General features: G+C 45.7%; 1 protein-coding gene across 2 annotated transcripts in view; it reads right to left on the reverse strand.

Annotated features, from left to right (window-relative positions):
* Positions 1-22,211, reverse strand: part of RNF216 (ring finger protein 216) — a 73,503-nt gene that overhangs the window by 45,885 nt on the left and 5,407 nt on the right. For both annotated transcript variants that reach the window (XM_054270714.1, XM_054270713.1), the window contains 10 exons: positions 13,165-13,293; positions 11,904-12,040; positions 10,085-10,939; positions 8,499-8,575; positions 4,907-5,009; positions 3,897-4,061; positions 2,796-2,910; positions 2,379-2,518; positions 1,405-1,455; positions 296-433 (listed from right to left, as the gene is read on the reverse strand). In XM_054270714.1, the coding sequence (XP_054126689.1) occupies positions 296-433; positions 1,405-1,455; positions 2,379-2,518; positions 2,796-2,910; positions 3,897-4,061; positions 4,907-5,009; positions 8,499-8,575; positions 10,085-10,939; positions 11,904-12,040; positions 13,165-13,231 (1,848 nt within the window). In that variant the 5' untranslated portion in view covers positions 13,232-13,293. The remainder of the gene's footprint in view (positions 1-295; positions 434-1,404; positions 1,456-2,378; positions 2,519-2,795; positions 2,911-3,896; positions 4,062-4,906; positions 5,010-8,498; positions 8,576-10,084; positions 10,940-11,903; positions 12,041-13,164; positions 13,294-22,211) is intronic.

The raw sequence follows: 22,211 nt of genomic DNA on the forward strand, positions 1-22,211 counted from the left end.
TATTGTTTTACTATGAGCGTTGTATAAAGTTTTTCTAACAATCAAATTGCTAAGCATAGAGGGAAAAAAAAAAAAAGAGGTTAGTAACCCTGAAATCCTGTGCAAAGATCACATTGTGAAGTTGTTGGCTTCACTTGATGGCAAGACTGACTTGGATCTCAGGACACCATTCCATTCAAGTATTTCCTTGGAAGTGCAGTTACATCTGTTTTAAGTAACAACACTACACAAACAACAATGTCATCTCCCAAGAGCAATTACCCATTTCCCCCTTGTGCAGTTGTGAAATCCTTACCTTCCCAGAGCCAAAAACTGCCTCCTGAGCATATTTAATTAGGCACTCCTTGCAGAACAAGTGACCATCTGCACACTGAGTCAGCTCCTCGAAGGCAAACTCCCCGTAGCAGCAGCGGCACTCGATCATCTGCCCGTCCTGCAGCCACCAGAGGAACCAGCACCAAAACATCAACAGCTATAGCAACACACACACAACTGCAAGGCAGAAAAAACTGCCAGCATTAATGCTAAAAAAAGCTGCAGATATACACCACTCCATTAGATATCTTATTTGGTGGTCCAGATTCCCTAAGTGCAACCAGAAACTCAGTTTTAAGTCATTTTGTGGTTACATGTCCTACTTGACAGGTTCCAAAAAGCTAAAGAACATGCAGTGATTAATAATTCTTAGCTCACAGGCAGAGCAGCATTTTGGGTTTGGGAAGCTGCAGTCACAGGGAAGCAGCCTGAGTGTGCACACCACTCTCATGGGGAAAACCAAGATTCAGATCTGTTACCCTCTAAAGGAACATTTACCATCTGCCTGGGCAGACCCTGCCTTGGCCTCTTAGCTGTTTGGTGGAGGTGGAGAAGTTTGCCACTGCTAGAAAGTAAAAGTATAGCCCACTTTTCCAAAGTTTGAAAGGAAAATGAACATTGAAACCAAAATGCAATGCACAGCTGCTGAACTGTTCTCTACATTTTCTCTGAACTAGAAGAGCTGATTTTCAGGTTTTTAAATAATTCCTTCTGCAAACAAGGAAGGTATTCTCACTGGCCAAGCTCCAACAACAATGGATCTGTTTGAAACAGCTATAATGGCAAGAATGAGAGCAAACCTGATGCTATTCTGTTGCAATGTTTGTTCTGAGCAGTGAAGATACAAGCTGAATTACTACAGATCATTACATGCATCAATACTGTCTTGCTGGCCTCAGCTCCTGTCTACCTTTCCTAAAAGCCAGCCAACAAACATTACACACATCTTGCCAGCTCAGCAAAAGCAGCACAGTGAAAATGCAGCTTCAGAAAAGCTCCATTCCAGAGCTAAAAGTATCTGTGAAGGAGGAACTGCACTGTCTGTGCACAAGCTGAATTAATTCAACTTATAACAATATGGATACTGACCTTCTGATACTGCTCCTCGTTCATCTGCAGAGCCAGGAGGAAGTCTGCGTGCTGCAAGAGACATGTGCATCTGTATTTACAGACTAGATAGAGCAATTTTCCAAACTCTCCACTCATTTACATTATCTCAGGACTCACAAACCACCATAAAAGGCTCGCTGTCTGCTTGTAACATCACTCAGCCCATCCCTCCAATCCATTAAGCTATTTATGATTCAGCTAAAACAGATGGGAGAAGCAAAGACAGCAAGAACAAAGAACCAAATTCTGTCTTGTGGGGTTCAGGTTTCCATGGGCAGAGATGATCTCACCCAATGGGCCCCTCCAGAGAACGTGAGCTTTTTGTTTCAAAGGAGACCTCATCCATCTGCCTAAGAGACAAGGATCTTTAAGGAGCTACTTTAGAAAGGACTGTGGGTGCAGAGCTGTGAATTCACTCCTTCCTCAGCCTAGGAGAGGAAGACAACACAGCAGTGGGTATTGCAGGTTCTGCTTCAAAACACCCAGTTCTCAGCACAGGACAAACCCTTCTGGAGCCACAGGACTGCCAGCCTGGGGAGGGCACAGTGACTGGACACACTGCCTTGGGCTGGGCATTCCTCACCACCAACACTGAGCTGCAATTACAAGCCCTAAAGCAGCAGAGAAGCCTGCTAACAATTAGAGGAAAGAGTTAATTAGTAGAGTTTTCACCACTTCATAGCAAAAGCCCCCACTCCAGGATGGTGTTTGCACAAGCAGCAGCTGCATATTTAAGTAAATACGAAATTCTGTGCTTGGCTTCTTTCCTTTATAATGGAGTTTCTTGCAAAGAGACACGTGTGTAACAGGTAGGGAAGGGAAGGGGAAAACAGTTATTCGATACTCGGTTCAGTGTTTGAGTTTCTATAAGAGACAGATTTTTCATGTTTAGGGCCAAAACTTCAGCAGTTGTTGAAGATTTGCACACAATCAAAGCAGCTCCTGTCACTCACCTCTGCCATCTCTTTGACTTTCTGCTCATAGAACTCCTGCTCCAGCAGCACTGGGGGGAGAAGGGACAGCCTGTCATAGCTCCTCCAGTGCCTTCTCTTGTTCTCCAGGAAGAACATGCGCTTCTCAATCTTCACATCCCCTGAAGCAGAGTTAAAGGCTCAATAAGAAGGGATAAAGCAGCCAGAACAAAGCTTAAATCCTTCTTCCTGCATACACCACCAGCTGCAGACTTTCAGCAGCTCACAGCACTTTACCAAGCAGAGGTGCTAATGAGGAGCATCTCCAAAACAGATACCACTGACAGAAACTCAGCTCTTTTGGGACCACATCCCCTTTCAAGAGCTGCTTTCAGCTGCAAGCCAGTTCTGCTTACAATAATGATGCAGAGGGCACAATCCACACAGCTTGGCATTTACCTTGCTCAAATTTGAAGTCTATATAGGAATATTGATTCATTTCTTTCCTCCTTTTTCGTTTCCCGCTGGTTTCGGGAGACAGCTCCTGCCACTTTTTGATAGCATCTGAAAAGGCCTAGAAAACAACACACAGCCTTAAATCCTGGGCCTGGAAGAAAGCAGGAGCACTTAATTCAAGCTGAAGCACAGTACAAACATGGGCATAGGATTGATCCAAAACTAGGAAGCCAAACACTCCAAAGAGAGGCAAATATACATCTTTCATCTGCTCACCTTGCTTTATATACTCAAAGTAATTATTCCCCAAAAACAAAGCAGGTGAATGATATTTCATTACAGCTCAGCTGTTAATACCAAAGTGGGCACCAGCTGCATTAAACAGAGCTGGTTTGGCTTCTTTTTGTTGCTGGGTTTGGCTTTTTGTTTAAAAAGGTGAGGTTCAAATCAATCAAGTGCTCAATGCTCAATCAATCAAGAGAACATACAACAAGTTTTGTTTTAGTTAAGTCCTGGAACAGTAGGGAAACAAGCTCAAGCAAGGGCATATCAGAGGAGCAGATCTAAGTAAAAACTTGAACCCACACTGACATTCAGTTCGCTGATACTTCAAACAAATGTCTTTGCATCTCCAAGACAGTGAAATTCTTTTATAAGGAATACAGGACTCATGCCACAAGTCACAAGACAAAACAGGACAGTGATACTCAGGCTGCTTCTTAATTCCATGCAGCCAGTTAACCAGCAGCAGCAGCTAAATGTTTTAGATTTAACTAAATGCCAGGGTTTTATTGGCAATTATACTGCACTTCAGTGGCGACACACAGGAACACTTCCCAGTTTAATGCATCACCCACCATGAGCCAGCTCATGTTCCCCCAGTCCTATTAGGGAAAGTAAAAACTTCCTGCAGCATTCTGTCTGGCCAATAAATTTTGAAAATCTCTACTAAATGGATTAAAACTTCTTAAAAGGAAAGGAAGATTATTATAAAACCCATAACCACACAGCAGCAGATGGTACAGCAAGGCCAAAGCCATCTCAGTGCTCTCTGCAGACATGGGAGATAAGTCCAGGGAAGAAAAGAGACTTGAACTGGAGCACCTTTCGTGTGATTGCATAGTGCCCCTTGAGCTCATGCAGGGCCCACTTGATGTCCTGGCTGCTCAGCATTTTGAAGTCTGCCATGAGGAGATCAGCTGCCTGGATAAAGCACCGCTGGTCAAGGGGGGCGAGTTTGGAAAAGTCAAAGTAGTCCACTTTAGGCACCTAGGGAGAAAATGAAAAAGATGGAAAGGTTGCTGTAAATACACACAGGAATGTCACAAATGGCTGTCTCAGTGATCAGGGCATTCTGCAAGACCAGCCAAAATTCAGGCACCCAACTCTGAGCACCTTAGCACAGGGTGAGTGAAAAGCCTACTGGCCCAGGCACCTCTGCAGGTGACCTGCACAAGGTAAAATGTTGTTTAAAACCATGGTGAGTGGCTGCCTGAGACAGCAAGGAGAAGTATTTAGAAAATTGTTCCTGATGAAGAGTGAGCAACTTTACCAGCTCAAGGTAGAGAGACACTTCCAAGAGTAGAAAGAGGTATTCAACATCTCTCCCAGGCCACACAACACCCTCAGAGTGGAGCTCAGAGAGAATTTTTTGTTAAATGGATGTTTTAAAGCACAAAATCAAGCATCTGTAGGGAGATTTGCAGTTAGGAGGCTGCAAGGCAATGCCTAAAGGCCTCACAAGAGAGACCCAAGGGCCAAGGCTACTTCATGATGAATGACAGAATGATTGTGGAATTCTTGTCTCAGTTATCAAAATGAACACTTGAGATGGGGCAGTGACAGGCAGGCAGGGCAGAGGGGCTTGCTGGAGGCAAAGGAGCAGACACTGTGCAGCTCTGGCACAGCCAAACAGGAAAGGCTTGGAAGTCATCTTGCAAGCAACTAATTATTGCTATTTAACGCTGCCTTACACATACCCAGAGGCCTCCTGTGAAAGCCAGGCTCAGTCAAGCACTCTGCAAACACACACTAATCAAAGCAGACATCCCAAGGTCCACTCAGGCTGAACAGACTGCCCAGAGGCAGCAGGAGATGTGGATACTCTCACTTGCCTTTGTCTCATCTTGGCTGGCAAGCAGGCTGCTGCTGGGGTTTAAAACCACTCTGCCTTCCTTCTTTGGGTAATCTGGGTTTTCCAGAAGAAAGTTACAAAGCCTGAAAAGATAAAGATAGTTATTTCAGGGCTGGGGAGCTCAGGTTCATTTCTCATTTGTCCAGTTTTTAGTATTGGATAATTATGAGGTCACAGTCAAAGCCTGCCCTGCAAGGACAAAGGGTGGTGCTGGACTAGAGCAAACTGCAAGAAAATGACTGAGAATTAAATGACAAATAATCAGCTGTGTGGCTGCAGAAGGAAAAGCAAATGGGTTTGTCTTTCAATAATTAAGTTTACATACACAAAACTTGTATGGATGAGCTACTAATCATGTATGGAAAAAAACAGCACAAAAATCCCTACAAAACCCATAAAAGGTTCATATCTTCCTCAACAAAATATTACAGATTCAAACTTGAATCAAAGCCTCCATTCTCAGGCTACCTTCACATTAAAGCAGCCAGAATACCTGGTTCAATAGAAAGTGTCCCTGACCACAGCAGAGGATGGAACTAGGTGATCTTAATGGCCTTTCCAATCCAAACTATTCTGTGATTCCATGATTAAAGCAGAGACGAAATCAAGTTTGAGATGTGTATCTCCATGGAATACAAACTCTGAATGCAGGTTTCATTGTAACAAAGCCTGCAATCACACCAGCATTGCCCAAATTCCACTAGAAACTGGTCTGGTGAGAACAGCACTTAGAAAATAACCACTAAAATTGCTGAACATTTGCCTAATAGCCTGTAAATGCAGCATATCTGAGGTCCTACCACAAACAGTCATAACTGCCAGGTAAGTGTAGTTTAACTGAATATTTTAGCTCAGAAAAGACTCAGCAAGGGGTTTTCAAATGCCCCATTGGTGGAGAACCACAAATACTCCAGAAACCCTTCTGAAAGGGCAGCCTGATTCAGGCTCCCACAGCTTTTTCTCAGCCCTCACCAAGCAGCTGTGCTGGCTGGGGCCAGTAACACAAGATGTTCCTCAGTTTCCCCAGCTGCAGAATAAGATCCTTCTGAAAAGAGCCAGGACAAGCAATTAACATTTGTAGAACTATTGGAACGAGAAGGTGCTAGGCTGCAGCAAAGACATAATTGCAGCTAATTTATATTCCTGATGTCAGAAATCAGTCCCTAATTAAGAAATCTGAACTGGCTTGAAGCATGAACCCACTATCAAGGCCCGATTACTTTAGCTCTGCTTTCACATTCAAAGCAGGGGCATTTCTTTTGGTTTAATCAGGTATTGACATATTGAGCCAGAAGCTTTTGACTGAGTGTGAATGCTCCTGCACACAAAAGCTGAATAGGTGATACACTGCTAAGAGGGGCTCCCACATCTTATCTTTCACATCAGCTGAAAGTTTCAAGAAGATCATTTCAGGGAAAACAACAAATATCTTAGCATTGAGCATTTAATAGCTTCCAGCTCCCACCTCCTGCCATCCCTTTGGTAAAAGACAACTGTTTTAATCCAACAAAACAGACACTTCAAGGAGCTGAGATCGTGGCTCTAAGGAAAGGGTTTCAGCTGGGGCACAGCCAGGGTAACATTTGAATCTCCTGCATGTTGCCACTTCAACGCTGAGGATTTTGGGGGATGTTGGCCTCCAGTGTGTGACAATTAGTTAAGTGGGTCCTGCTGCACAGCACACCCACACTCATGGCACTGTTCATTAATATCTGCACCACAGGACACAGAGCTGGTTAAAAGCCTCACCCCTGCCCAAAACCACTCACCCTTAGTTATTATATTTCAAGCCTGATTCAGCTTGACACACCATGGAGATCAAAAAGACCCTGTCAGCGAGGTTGACCAGTGCTTTGACCCATTTGTTCTCACACAAAAGCTGCAGTGACAACTCAAAAGATGGTTTGGTTAAAGGAATAAAAATATGGAGAAGAAATCTTTATCATCCAGTAAGTGGGTAATGCACCACTGAGCAGGCACTGTAGCTGGCCTACAGGAAAGCCTGGAAGCACCTTTTCATCTCCCTGGCTCTGTGGCACACAAAGGGAGAGAAGAGATTTCGGGAGCAAAAAGGGAAGGAAAACATTAAGACTGACAGAAGCCAATAGTGGGATTTAATTCTATCAGGCTTCGCTAAATCCCCCCAGGACACAAACCCGAGGTTTTTTCCACACAATCTGGGAGGGTCCTGCAGCCAGATGTACACCTTCAACAGCCCAACTGCCCCAAGGAATGGCTCTGCTTGTCTTCTACATTCCCACCACAACCATCCAGCCTGAGGTGCACCCAGTCCATGGTGTGGGCACCCCAAAGCTGCTCCACCACTGCAGGGAAAGCACTTCTGAAGGACCAGAAAGAAGTTCTAGTCTGCTGACTTTCTAACCAAGAAGCTTTACATGGGAAACACAACTTCACGGCACAGCAGAATAGGAAATCTGTGCCCAATGGGTGGGATCATCCTCAGTTCCTCACCAGTTAACTCACTTATGGCCCAGTGACTCATTCTAAGCCTCACACACTCAAATGCTGCTTAATTGGTGCCCCAGTTAGCTGGAAAGGGCATTGGGTTTACACAAATGAACACTCTGGCAACCAACACCTATTCCTCATTCTTGGATCACACAGTAACCAGTCTGGACATGCTGGAGATAGCAGAGACAGTTGCAGAGGGAGAAAGAGAGGCCACCAAGCATCAGACAGCAGTCACAAGTGATTTACTTCAAAGCATCTCCCCTCGGTGCTGCTGGTGCCAGCACACGCAATCCTTCACTCCCCAGCTCTGCCCAGCAGGGCAGGGAGATGATGCAACTCAGCAGGAAGGGTAATCACTTTTTTTCTAAACTTTTGACTCTTAACTTGACTCCTAGAAACCTCCAGCATGATTAACATTAAGGTATTCCCGAGCTGTTAATGCCATTTGGAAAGCAAGTCCTCACATTAGCTTTCCTCTCCTTTTATTTAATTCTCTTGCCCATGTTTCTGCTTAGTTTGACCAAAATCAGTCCCTCATCAGATCTCTAGAGCCAATCCTACCAGCCCTTAAATGTGTTTGCTCTGTTCTATCCCCAAAAAGCAATGTGAGAGAATTCAAACAGCACCACTGCTACCTGAGCAAGTAAATAGGATAAAAGCCAAAATCATGACACCAAATAATGGACTCCAAGCCAGTGTCAGCTTTACCTGGAAAAACCCAAAAACCAGTGAAATGAAGGAGGGAATGACTTCCTCCAACTCAAAACTCACCAACCCATCTCCATACTATGTTTTATAGCAGTCATCTGAACACCTTAATCCTGACACTCACTCTTTTTAAGAGCTCTAGTAATAGATAAGACAAAATTATATGCAGTATATTTAAATAAGTAAATTATCTTAAAAGCAGAGAAGCTACAGCACAACAGAACTAGAAAGGACTTAAAACCAGCTCAATTAGAAGAACAAAAAAAAAGAATCTGTGGTACTACCAAAGCAGTGCTGAAGGCCCAGCCTGGACGTGCTCTAAAGCAGCATTCCTGGCAGGATGGAAGTGCTGCAGGTGCATGACACACTCTGGTTCTTGCCTCTATACTTACACATTTAAGTCATAACAGTTCTTGATGAGAATTAATTCTTCAATATATTCCTTCTTCACATCTGGGAATCTTGCTTCCTACAGTAGGAAAAGGTAAAGGTTATGTAGGTTTTAGAGAAGCTGCGTAACAGACATAGCTCCCAGGACAGGGATTATATGTAATTAATCAAAAAAAAATCCTGAGACTCAGGGCAAAATGGTCAAGAGATCATTTACAGCCATCCAGCCTTGCTCCACAGGATGACTGCTAACAGCCCTTTCTCAAAGGAAGAGTGAGGGCAGGGATATGAAAAGCCAAGGGCATCTGGCCTAAGGAGAGATTCAGGCTCCATAGGAATGAACTTCAACCCAAGGAAAGGGAATATTTACCTTCAGCATGAGCAGCAAGGAGCTCCAGATTATGTGCTGAAATACAACATTCCAAAGCAAAAGGAAATAAACCAACAACATGTACACCCACCCAATGAGCCCAGACACACCAGCAATGAGACCAGAACAGAAAACAAACCTTTGGTGGCATTGGCATTTCTGTGAAGGCTCTCCCAGTGTTTGCTGCTCTCTCTGGGGTTTCTGTACAGCTATTGCTACCATGTGGTATTTTGCTTTGCAAGACTGGACTGACACTGCAAGAACAGCCTCTTACCCAGCTCAAAGGCATTGAGCAATGAGGTCTTGGAAAGAACTGAATTTTGTTAGACTGCTACTTAAAAAAATATATTCCTCAACTGCAGTTTTCCCAAGTAGAATTAGCCATGGGACGTGGGGGGAAGACTTGGAGGGGGTGGGGTGGTGGTAGAAGATACAAACACATAAGAATATGCCTATTTGCAAGAAAAAATATTCAACAAGTCCTCCCTAGCAATCAAGAGGAGAGGTGTGCAAACATCACACACATGAATCACCACATTTTTATTTAGCTTTATTTATCATATATTAACCATACTGCCCAAGCTGCTGGATATACTAAAGGATAAGGAGTGTCCTTCTTGGTGGCTGCTGTCACAGCCAGTGTCCCTCATGCTAAGCTTCACACATGGAGCATGTGGAGTTGACGTGCACAAGTCTTATGATGCTTATCCAGTTACTCCTTGGTGCTGCTGCTTGAAAATCCAAACTGCAAGGGCAACCCTTACCCTTGGCCACCATGGTGGCATTAACATGGGCATGGACCACACTCCTGTAGGAGAGGCAGCTGAAAGCAGTCCTGGCTCTCAGCCATGTGTCCCTAAAACTTCTCTACTCCACCCTGTATCCCTCTGCCACTGTTTAGTGTCCCAGGTTTACTCATTTAGTTTTATATCCAATCCTAAACCGGTTCTACAGTATTGGGTTAGGAAAGAACCAGATAAAACCAGACCAGATCCAAGAGGGTCTTTCAGGGAACAGACACAGATTATTTCATGTTAAGCAAAAGTTTTCCAGGACAGCTCATCACATGCTCCTCACCTGGTGCGTGGCTGAATCTCAGCCAAAGCAAAGAGGATTTGCAGCTGGGCATTCCGAGCATGTGAGACTCCACACACCTTGAAAAACCTGTCTGAAAACATCTACACACACAGGAGGCAGAGGAGCCCTGGGAATACTTACTGTCTCTCTGATGAGCAGCGCAGTCAGGTCCTGCTCCTGCCCAGCAGCTCCCTGCTCTGGCACGTCCCCCGAGCCGAGTTCCTGCGAGCCCCGGGCGGGGAAGGCGGGCCCGGGCCGCTCGTTGTTGTCTGTCCCCGCCGGCTGAGCCGATTCCTCGGGGGGATGTGCCGGCTGCGGGGAGGCAGGGCCGGGAATGCCGTCCTGGGGCGGCTCGGGCCGGGGGAAGGCGGGCCCTGGAGCCTTCCCCCCGTACGCCTGCAGGGATGCCGGGTTTGCCTCTGGCTGCCCTCGCTGAGGAGCGCGGCCGTTCGCCACGGCCCGGGGCTCCTCTTCCTGCGGGGGGAAGCGCCGGGGCTCCAGCTGGCCCTGCTCCTGCATCCCCCCCTGCTCCGGGGTAGTTTTAGCAGCTATTCCTTCAAGTTTCTGCTCTGGCTCCAAGTTCTTTCCTTGCTGCTCCCGAGCTTCCATCCTTTCCTCCTGTTGAGGTGGAAGGTCTGCATTCTCCAGACTAATGATTTGTGTGTTATCAGCAGGCTGTGGATGCACCTTGATCAGTGGCAGCAAACTTGGGCCAGGCTCCTGGCTACCTGTAAGTTCAGATCTGGGGCCATTCAGCTCAGATGGTCCTGGCTGCTGCAAGGCAACATCCACACTCTCCCCCCTGCTTGGTCCAGCATTGCTCTCCACCACGAGGTTGTTCCCATCTCCCTCACAGGGCAGAGCTGAATGCTGCAGGTCTGTGCTCAATGGCTCCACAGCACTTTTGGATCCTCCTTCCCCCACAGTGTCTGCACCCTGCCATGGAGCAGCAGGTCTGATGACATTGGGACGCAGAGGCTGCTGATGCTTCGGGGTCTGAAAAGGACATCAACAAGAGAAAGGAGGAATTCTTGTCTGTGTGTCAGAATCCTTGCTCCAGATACTTCTGCATCTAAGAAACTTCTGATGGGAAACTGATAAACAGTCTGTTCAGCAAGATGCTTAATAAAGCACAGAACTGCAACCCACACATCTGTGTCATCTGCCTGTCCCCAGGTGCTACGGGAACCTTCAGCAGAACTGCGGATGCACAGGACTTTCAAACTGGAACAATTTCCTAAGCTCACCTCAGTATTCACTTCCCTTTCAGTAAAATAGTCTGGGAAGGAAGAACTAACTGATGACATATTTGTGTTCTCACCAATTTATTTAAACAGGCAGGAACCAAAGCTCCAAATATTAATCTCTGGCCTTGTTCTTGCCTCTGGCAGGCAGACTGCTGTATGCCAACAGAGCCTGAGTGCTCTGTGCTGCTGTTTTCAACTAAAAAGCAGAAAGGTCAGCTTTGCAATCCATTTTCTCAGTGCTTCTGGTTAATTTAACAGGAAAGTGGAATATATTCTTAATACAAGACAGATATGAAATGCTGTAAAAATATCAGTGCCTGCAACAGCCCAACATGAATGCAAACAGTATAGAGGAATATAAAGCATACAGAGTACATTTATAAATCAAAGCAAGGTTTGAAAACATTTTATGGAAGATCAAGTCCTCTTGCAAAACACTCCACCTTGCTGGATTCAACAGACAACTTCATGGGAGTTACAACCTTCAAAAAGTAGAACTTAGACTACACAATGCAGTTCCACAGTCTGGTTTTCCCCTCCTGTGCTCAAAATATGACTAAATTAAGCCAGCAAAATGCCATCATTTCACTGTTATTTCAGACATCCTAAGCAGATTGCTATAACCAGGCAGGACTCAGAGGAATGCATCAGGCACAAGACTTTGCAATACAGGCCATGAATTCATTGTTGTAGCTGCTGTGCTGTAAAGTTACCTCTGCTAAGATGACTATGTCATCATCATCATCTTCCTCAGTCTGCTGCTTTTCTGGCATCTCCAGCAACAAAGGCAAATCTTCATCTGAGGAATCTGATATTGTGATAAGATTTTCATCTCTGTGGTTTATCCAGTCTGCAGAACAGTAAGTAAAGTTGAAGTCAGCTGTTGGCTCAAGGTAAATAAATGGAATTACAAGGTACATGTAGCACTGAAACATCTGAGAAAGCAATTTTCCCACTTGCACTGCAGGAAGAAGCATTCAGAGGTCACCAATTCCTCTGCAAGGCATTGTAACAGCCACTCCTGCATCCCTCAGCCTCCAGCAAAACACCTGCACAGCTTCAGCTCATCACAGCAGCACTGCAGGGACAGCCACTGACACTCACAAAGAATCTTCTACTACCCTGAACCCCAGCACAAGTCAAACTGCTGCAGAAGTTATTACAAACAAGGCATGTAGGGAATACTTCTGCAGAGAAATCCTGAACTTTCAATATCTCAGGGACATTGCATTTTCTTTGTTAAAATGCAGTGCAATCTAGCAGAGAGATAAGGGTCTTTGTGCAACTCAGCCTCTTCTGAAAGAGACTTTGCAGGAGCACCTTATGCAGGGCCAAGATAAGGCCTGTGGCTGTGGGTGCCAAAGATACCCTGCTAGAAATGACAACCTTGTGCCTCAAGGTTTGTCAAGAATGGAATATAGATGCTACTCAACAGCTGCTGGAACACAGCAGAGAGATTCAAGGCAGAATTAGAGGGTTTCTGTACTGCACAGAGAACATGCAACTATGCTTTCCCTAAAATCTCACATGTTTTGGTTTATTTTTCAGCATGAGTGTTCATTTATGACCCTTCAGGCATACAGAGAAAGCCTCACTTTAAATTCCACCCTTGAGGGAATGGGTGCCAATGCACACAGCCCTGTGAGAGCATAAATTTAGGGTCAGCCTGTCTCCTATGGGGTTCTCAGAAGGATGGATCCTCCTTGGTTCTGATGAAACACCTCCACACAGTGTTCCCAAGAAGTCAGAATATCCCTTGAGGCAGTACAACATGAGAAACACAAGAGCTAAATATTTTGCATGCCTGCATAATATGAAAGAGTTTCTGTAGGTGGCTAAGTCAGTGTAACAGAATAGTGTGTGATGTGACAGAACAGACCTCCAGCAGCTCCCTGCAAGTTCAGTGTCTGTGAATCCTGCTGCTCAGCAGAGTTTCACAAAGTGTTTTGGAAACAGGCACAAATCAGTACTCACCTTTCCCTCTGTGATTGCTGAAGCTGTTCAGGTTAATCACTTCTTCATTCCCACCTCTCTCTGCCATTTTAAACAGCTGCACCCCAGAGTGTCAATGCCCCAGCATGGCAGTCAGGCTCACATGAGGAACTGGAAGATAAAATAAAACCACAAGGGAGTCAGGCAAACTCAGATTCACCCTAAGGGTTTTTTTCCAAGATTTAGCTGCTAGGGGTTCTCCTGGCTCTCCCAGCAGTCTCTCCACATGAGTATTTTTCTGTGCCCCCCTCTCAGGACCTGAAAGGAGATATGTTTGTTATTTTGTGTTCCAACAGTTAAGATAGTGGACTGAAGAGTGCAATTAGGCCAGAGAAGTCTCTCTGGAGGAGCCATGCAACCACAGCAAAGGAGGAGAGATGCAGTTCTACCCAAGCAGGACTCAAACCCTCCCAGTATGTGGACTTTCTCTTGTTTCCAACCAAAATCCAATGCACCAACCCACACAGTGCCGTTCCTGCCACCATCAACAGGTGAGAGGGGCAAAATCCCCTTGCCTGAGCTGTCCCAGGGCAGCCCCACATCCACCTGCATCTCACACCCCCAGATGGTGTCACTACACCCATCCCTGTCACCCTTACTGCCAGGGAAGTCACACACAGCCTGGAGGGGAACAGCCAGCAGGGACAGCACCATCCCAGCCTGAATTCCCCCAGTGCTGCCAAGTGAGGCACAACTTCAGAGCCACCAGAGATGCTCCAAGCTCATTTCCACACCCCCCTCATTCCTGGTGTGTCAGAAGGAAGCTGCACCCTGGGCAGAGCAGTGTCAGTGTGTGGTTTGTGCCTGCACTGTGAAACAGCACAGGAACATTCCAGAGAACACTTCCTTACCACCATCTGCTATTTTATAGAAGAGATTTCCCTGATTTACAGCAAGGGTTTGGTACAAATTCCAGGAAACACCATCTGCTCTCACACCAAAAGGAGAGCATGACAGGAATCAGGTTCCCTCACAGGACTTGGCTTTTTGAAGCTGAGCTTTGCTACCCCCACCTGTTCTCAGAGAGGCACAAGGAATTGGCCAGAGGCTCCCAAACAGGATTAGGGGGCCAGAGGAATCACTGCAAACTAAACAGGAGGTTTCCATTTTATGCTCTGTCAGCTTAGAGCTCTCCGTTCCCACTATCACATACAGGAACTCCAAGCACAATTTGATCACTGAAAGGAAAAAGGAGGTTTTTTTCTTTTATTGGAAAGTATTCATCTCCTCATTGCAGCACAGAGGAATCTGTACTATTAAATATTTACTGATGCATAAGCTGGAAGAAAATGGTGGGTCTGCTATAAAATCCTTTTTGCTAGTACACACAAGCAGAATAAATTCCCCCTCAGTAATTCTACTTAACTTCCTCTGCAGGGAACAGGATTTGCAGCTAGGACAGTAAAATGAAGAAATGAATTCAGATGCACAAGATACAATAATAAAAATTAAAATGTATAATTTAGCACTTATAAAAGCCCAGCAGCACAGGCTTAGTGCCCGAGGGAACCTTCTTCAGAGGAAACCTCCAGCATAAAGATTTCAAGGCTTGCCTACAAACATCCACATGTACCTGATCCTTGATCTGGTGCTGGTCCAATTTTGAGTGGGAAATTGGATGAGGGAACAGCAAGAGGCCTCTTCTAACCAGCATTACCACAAATGTGCAACTGAGTCCTGATACCTCAGTAGAACATCCTAATTCCAGTAGGCAGCTCCAAGGTTATCAAGGGCACATGGTGCTTTGAAAACACCTGAAAAGCAAAATTTTGTGGGTGTTTCCACTAGATTCTTCATTTTCTGCCTTATAAGGAGAAATAAATCTTTATTTGCCAGAGTGGCATGAAAGTGCTGTTCCACCATCCCAGGTAGGTGCTGGGGCACTGAAAGTGCAAACCCTGGCCTTTGTAAAAGGTCACATCCACATTATCACAGCTGTATTTTCCCTGGTATTTGTGCACAGCAATCACCCAGCCCTGCATAGCACTTTTCCATCCTTAGCTGCCTGACTCCTTTAGCAAAGAAAATCAATTCATTTCTTGTCATTTAAAAGGTGGAGAAATGGAAGCAGGGCAGGCCCAGTGTGGCCAAGGTCACCAAGCAAACACAGCAAAGGATCACTGTGAGACTGCCTGGGAGGAACAAGGACATTTGTGAGAGCCACAAACCAGCCCCTGCAGCATCAGGTGCTGCAGACAGGGGCTGGACAGCTGTGTGCTCAGATCTGCTCCAAGCAAAGCTGAGGGGTTGGATATTTCTCCCCTCCAGGGACTCGTGGTGCATTAGCAGGGCTGGCTGCTTCACAGGGGGGTGACACTGCAAATGCTCAGAACAGCTACAAAAAAAATTTAAAAAAATAATCTTCTCCCAAATAGCTCAAATGGTGCTTTGTCCAATGCTGGCTAAGCCCCAGCTGCTCAGATCCATGAATGATGGATAAGACACAAAACTAAGGTCATATTTGCTATGGCCACTCTGGCTCCTGTAGAGAGGAACTTGCACACTTCCACCTTCAGCAGCGAGAAAGAGGTACAGGGAATATTCTGAAATTAAATTTGGGATAAAAAACTATCTGCACTTCCATAGAAGAAAGTATGCACACCACCAACATGGTTTAAAAGCAGGAATATAATAAATAGCATTAACTGTAATACACAGTCAAGGCACCAACAAAAAAAAAAAAAAAAAGCCAAGGCTGGAAAGAACTGGCAATTCTTCCTACTTCAAAATAGACTGAATAAAACCCCAAGCATCTTAATAAAGCCCTGCTTTGAGAGGGAAAGCCAAGCTTCCACCAAGAGCTAGCAATTCATTTTGTCAATACTCAATACAGAGCTGAAGTTTAAACAAATATCCATAAGCATGGGCCAGTTCCATCTAGTGGCATGAATAAGAAGTTTATTCATGTTTATAGCACCAGCCCGCCAAGAATGTAAAGTAACAAGATCAAAGCCACCCTGGGGTCTTGCCCTACATAAACAATAATAAAAAAGCAAGGAAGACAGATGGAAAGAAGCTATTCCACACTACCTCAGTGATTTCAGAGCCTATTTATAGGCAAAGAATAAGGCTACCTGTAAGCAGGCTCTAACATGCCCATCAGCTTTCCTGCAATGCAGTCAAAGACAGGAAACTCGAGTTGTTTTAACAGCAAAGCAGTCAGGTAAACACTTTCCAAACTTTTTCATTTTTCTTCTTTTAATAAAAGGCTCCCATCTGCACCACAGCACATCAAGCTGGATTTGAGACTTGAATCCCTATAGCAGTATGCAGGTGACACAAAATTCTCATCATGACTTGTAAGACACCCACTGACTGTGCAGGGAGGAACCACCACACTGAAAACATGGTCCCACCCAATTTCACCTCTGTATTACTCCACAATCAGAGCCCAGCTCCTGGCCCTGCACAGACACCCCAACAATCCCACCTGTGCCTGAGAGCATTGTCCAAACCCTCCTGGAGCTGTGGCAGCCTTGGGGCTGGGACCACTCCCCCAGCACCCTCTGACCCAGCACAGCCCAGCTGTCTCACTGTGCAGACAATAAAATCCTCCCCATTATGGTTCTTCCTACAGCGAGTTCAGAGAAGAACACATTACCAGAACAGCTACTGGGAAAAGCAGAGCCCACCAGGGACTTGGGTTGAGCAGTTCTCTGAAGTGACAAGACCTCAGACTGACAGATGAGGTCACAGGGACTTCCTGGACAAGCTCCTCAAACATGCAAAAATATCATCCACAAAACCACTGCTTCCAACCACCACTATGAGGTAAGGGATCAGCTGCTACGAGGTGAAGCAGGTCTCAGGAGCACACAGAATGCTTACACAAGGATTTCCAAAACCCATTCAAAATCCTTTTAAACACCACATGACATATTTTTAGCTTAACCTAAAAATAGGCACCATTGGTGCTGTGCATATATTTAATCTCCTGATAGATGAAGGCGTTTCTGGACTGCAGTAACTGGAGCAGAACTCAAATCTGCTCCCTCCACCCCACATTTGTGCTGTGATGAGCATCTTCAGATGGTGCTGGAATTCAAGCTGACAGTCAAGGGGAGAGCCCCCCTTCTCAACACAGTGTAATGTATTTTTCCCCCCTCATTTACAGCATTTGAAATCTTGAACTCCCACATACCCAAGATGGGACTGGGCTCAAAGTGCTCTTGTCTGGCTGCAGCTCAAGGCAACGGGACTAGACAGAAAGCAGGGGAGGTAGGAACTGAGATCCCAAATGAACAGGGGGAGGGAAAAAAAAAAAGAGCAACTTGAAAGAGATGTCAGCAACATCAAATCACTGTGTTTTAGCCTCTCCCCCTCACAGAACACCACTGTGGCTCACCTCCACTGACAGAAGAGCATCAACTCCTACTTTGTGCCTGCGGGCAGCAAACGTGTCTGCTGGTAGCCTGCGAGCAAGGTGAATTTCTGGCTTATTTCAAGCTGCTAAAACAAGCTACTTAAATAATGCAGGGCTTGTGACAACCACCAAAATGAAAAGCTAAAAATTCAGTCTTTAAAAATAAAAAAAAAATAAAAGAAAGCACAACAGAAGGGAAATAAACCAGCCTGACTTACTGTCAAGCATTTCACCAAAACATTTCAAAGGGTTCACCATTTGCTGGGGGCTGTAACAGGCACTGAGCAAAAGCAGGGAGAGTTTAACAGTGGTTGATCGTGTTAAGCAGCATCATCCCATCTGAAAATGAGAAATCCCCTGATCATAAGCCCAACAAGAACTGCTGGGCACAAACAAATCCTATTTGCTATGCACAGGGCAGCTACTGCCACTGCCTCACACCCTGCAAAGGGACAGAGCCAGAGGGCAACACGTGGGGCTGCAGCAGGGCCTCTGCCAGCAGGTTTGCTCAGTTCCAAGCCTGGGAAAAGTGGAAAAAGCATTGATTCCAGCCCAAAAGCCTTACCCTGGCCTCTGAAGGCAGGGGTGTGTGGGCAGAGGCTCACAGGAAAGACCCCCTGGTTTCCAGCAGCACAATCTGCTACAGGTGTTGGCCAAAAGCTCCTCTCAGGAGCCACACCAGGGGTAAACACAGGACAAGAGCATCCACACAGCTCTGCCACCAATTTCTGGACCCATAGCATGTGCTGAAGAGAAACAACAAACCTGAAATCATTTAATAACAGAACTGGCTGGTGAATTATAAAGTATTCTCCAAGTGTTTCCCACACTAGCAGCTGGCTTGGTTTGCCACAGGATTTTAAACACATACACTCTGAGAAGGGGAAGACAGGATTCCTGAGGTGTGAGAAAAATCAAGGAACAGAAACTGAAATGAACAATAAAAGGAGCCAGGCAAAATTTCTAGAGCAGAAAGCCACATAACTGGTTTAACCACACCAAAATATATTTTATATAACACAAGAAGTATTTTGTGGCAAGTAAATGAAACCTGAATGCTTACCTCCTCCTGACAGACAAGACACCCAACACCCACAGTTCAGTATCCCAGCAGAGCAGCCAAAACCACACCAGCCTAGACCTGGCTCCAGCAGCTCCAGGACAGGTCATGAATGAAGATGGGAATGAGGAATGACTCTGGCAGCAATCACAGCTTCCAGTTACTCCCCAAAAGTTCCCTGCTCCTCACCCTGTCCTACCCAAGGAGAAAAGCACTGAAGGGAGTGATGCTCTCTCCTCCCAGGCTCACCACTGGGAACTGCAGGGTCAGGAGTGGGACAAAGAGCACATCAGGAGAGGCTGCAGATGAACCCAGGACAGGCTACACCTGGGCCACTGCTCCAGGCCAATGGAAATTGCTTACTCAGGGGCAATCAAGAGAGCAGATATTTAGGGATTACTTGGCTTCAAATCCCCAACTAGATTTTTTCCCCATTTTCTAAGCCCACTCAGGACTTACACGAAATATCTTGGCTGTTTGTACATCACAAGACTTCTCATCAACCTTACTTGCAGTTCACTTCATCAAGGTCACAGTATCATAATTATTAATCATAATTGTTTGAAGTACCAATCACCATTTTTATCTGAAACACAAAGTACAAGAGGAAGGAAATGTACCCAGTTTTACTTAATTCACTAACAGCTGGCCACATACATTGGCACCAGTTTTCCTTCCCAAACCTGCAAAATATTTGCATTTCCCTAGCAAAATATCTGCTCTGTGAACTACTCTCTTAAATCTAAGACTGTTTTGAAACAGCTGCATTCATTTTCCAAAACCGGGCAACACAAATGAAAGTTTCCCATTCCTTTGAGCTACTCCCTGGTGATTGGCATCAAGGTCAACTTGTGGACACTTCAGTGCCTTCCCAGGACTCCCATCAGTCCCTCTGGCAAATAACAGAGCTCCATCATCCCATCTCCCTGAGCAGCACAAGGCTCCTCATTCTGATGCATGTTGTGCCACTCTCTGCACAACAGGTAGAAACCTTTCTGTCATTCTCCCTCCCCGCAAAAAAGTCCTGAAAAAAAATTAAATCTACAAATTCTGATTGTAAAGGAGAGTTAATACCTTTACCTTGAGCAGCTCATTTTGAGAGTGAAGTGAAAAATCAAGGTTCTGAGGGAGAAGGAGGTGTTCCTGGAGTTAGTTCCTGTAAAGGGCTGTACTCTGCCTGCCTCAGACTTCTGGCATGTGCAAGATCATCCAGGGTAATCCCTAAATCCAAAACCTCCCTCCCACATCACAAACACAGGTGCCAGCCTGGCATTTCACATTGATGCAACAATTCAGACACAGCAGCCCAGCACTTGGCTACAGACCTGCACACAAACCCAGCCTTGCTCTGCTCACAGCCTGGCTCCCAAACCAGCATTTAGAAGAACTCACTTGTTCTGATTTTGTGCTCTAAGGGTGGGGATGAATGGAAGAGCTTGTGCAACCACGTGATTTGCAGTTCTGCTGTTTCCAGAGTGAGTTTTACTTCCAGTTTCCTTTCCCTGAACTCCCAGCCAGGGGCTGCTTTGATCAGCACCAAGATTCAGTCACCTGTGGGTTTAAAGAGCTGGAGCCACAAAGCCCCAGGTGCTGCACACACCTGCCACAGCTCCACACAGCATTAATTGCAGCTGCCTTCTCTTCTCCATAAACCCAGCAGCCACGTGGAAAAGAGCAGCAGAAATGCCCTGTGAGCCCCAGGATATACAGCAGAGTGCTCCTCTCTTACTTGTACTTCACAGATCCCTCCAGGAGAAAGGACAGAGCATTTCCTCTCCAAATCCTCAGTAGTTTCCCCCCTTTTTTCTTTTCTTTTTTAAGGCATCCTGAATGCCACTTTAAAGAGCTTAACAGAACAAAGAAATCCAAGTGCAACCTTTTAAGTAGTTATTTAACAAGCTGGATGAATGTCTTCAGGAGCATTCAGGTTCCCATCCTAGCTCTGTTTTCACTGGAGAGGAAACAGAAATAAAGGATTTAAGATTGCTGGGACAGGCAGTGGCACTGACATTCTCACTGATGAGCAACCAGGAGCCTGCTCAGCTCACAGCTCTGTGTGCAGGGGCACTGAGAGCAGGGAGAATACAACCAGCAAACTGCTGTGAAAAGCAGCAGAGAGGGACAAGACCAAAACCAAAAGGGCTGGAAAGCACAGAGTCAGGTTCAGTTCCAGAGGCAGCCAGAGGACTTGAAAACCACAAGCAACTGACAGGCTCTGATGGCATCCTGGATGCCACTCAGGAAACCACCCAAGCTGCACTTGGGAAGCCGTGCTCCAGAAAAAATTACAAGCATAATGCACCACCAATAAAAAAATGTGGAAAGGGGTATTTTTGTATTTTATTTTATTTTAAATGTGACCTGAACTTATCACAAAAAACTTTGCTTTCAAGCACAGCACACCTCACCTCGTTCTCAAAGCTGCTGACAACACAAAAGGCGAGACTTGACCTTGAGGTGGCACACAGGGAAAAAAAAAAATCTGAGTTCCTCCAGCAGCCCACTTTGGCAAAAAGAAGTTCCCTGTCAATCTGCAGAACACTTTCAGAACTACTGACCCAAAAGCCTGCCACCAATCCTTGCAGGTGTCAAACATCCAGAGTGAGGGACTTCCAAAAAGAATGACTCACAGGTCACATATTCTGGTTACAACAGCCATGCCCTTTTTTAGGGCCACATTAAGCACCTGCACTTGCCACAGCTCCAAAGGTCAGCAGCCAGAAGCTGTGGCTTCATGCTCAGAAGGGTTTCACTTCAATACCTGTTAAGGATACTCATGTTCCCACACCACAGCTTGTTTCCTCCCCTCACACTGAGCTCCTCCAGCACTTCTTACAGCTTTGAGAGGAAATGCCCTGAACAACACTTTTGTAGGATTCAGATCAGACACCCTCCACACATGGTGGAATTGGGAGAACAGAATTAAGGTGGTAAAATAAAATGCAAGAAGGAGGAAGATCTCAAACTACAGCTTAAGCTGATACAGCCACAGCCTATCCCTACCACTCAAATTACATGTGCTCCTCCTGCAAGGTCAGGCACTTTCAAAGATGCTTTTACACAATCAATTAAGGGTTTAAATATACACAAAAGCCAGTTTAGAGCCAGACTGGGCCAACAGGCCAAGCTCACAGTGATAAGTCCTAAATGGCCTTACCTACTCAGAGTAAAATACCAACAGAACCCTGTAAGACAGGTGCCAACACCTGACCTACAAATCCATGCTCTGCACCAATTTCTGCTGGAAAGAGTGAAAAATAAGCTCCTCTTGCACCCAGCAAGTGCTGCTGGAGGAGCACTGTCACTGAAGAACTGCAACTACCTCCTTACTGCTCCAGCACCACAGATGACCACTTGTCAAAAGATTTTCCAGACAGGCAGCACAGCCTTTGTAAAAGTGGGTTTAGTTTTGTTTACAGCCACGTGGAGCCTTGCAGCCAATTCCAGCCCAGCAAGCTCCCAGCAGTGAAAAGCCAGGGCAGCCTTCCAGGCTCATGACAGTTGTCCAGCCTGACCTCACCCACGTCACATGGCAGTGGCCACCGTGGAGTTTGAGTATGTTAAAATAGCAGAAAAGCAAAGAGGCTGCATTTGAGGTAAATACCA

The sequence above is a fragment of the Melozone crissalis genome, unplaced genomic scaffold (genome assembly GCF_028551555.1).
Source record: "Melozone crissalis strain CALT ecotype California unplaced genomic scaffold, PUWL_Pcris_2 ptg000012l_1, whole genome shotgun sequence".
Lineage (NCBI taxonomy): Eukaryota > Metazoa > Chordata > Aves > Passeriformes > Passerellidae > Melozone > Melozone crissalis.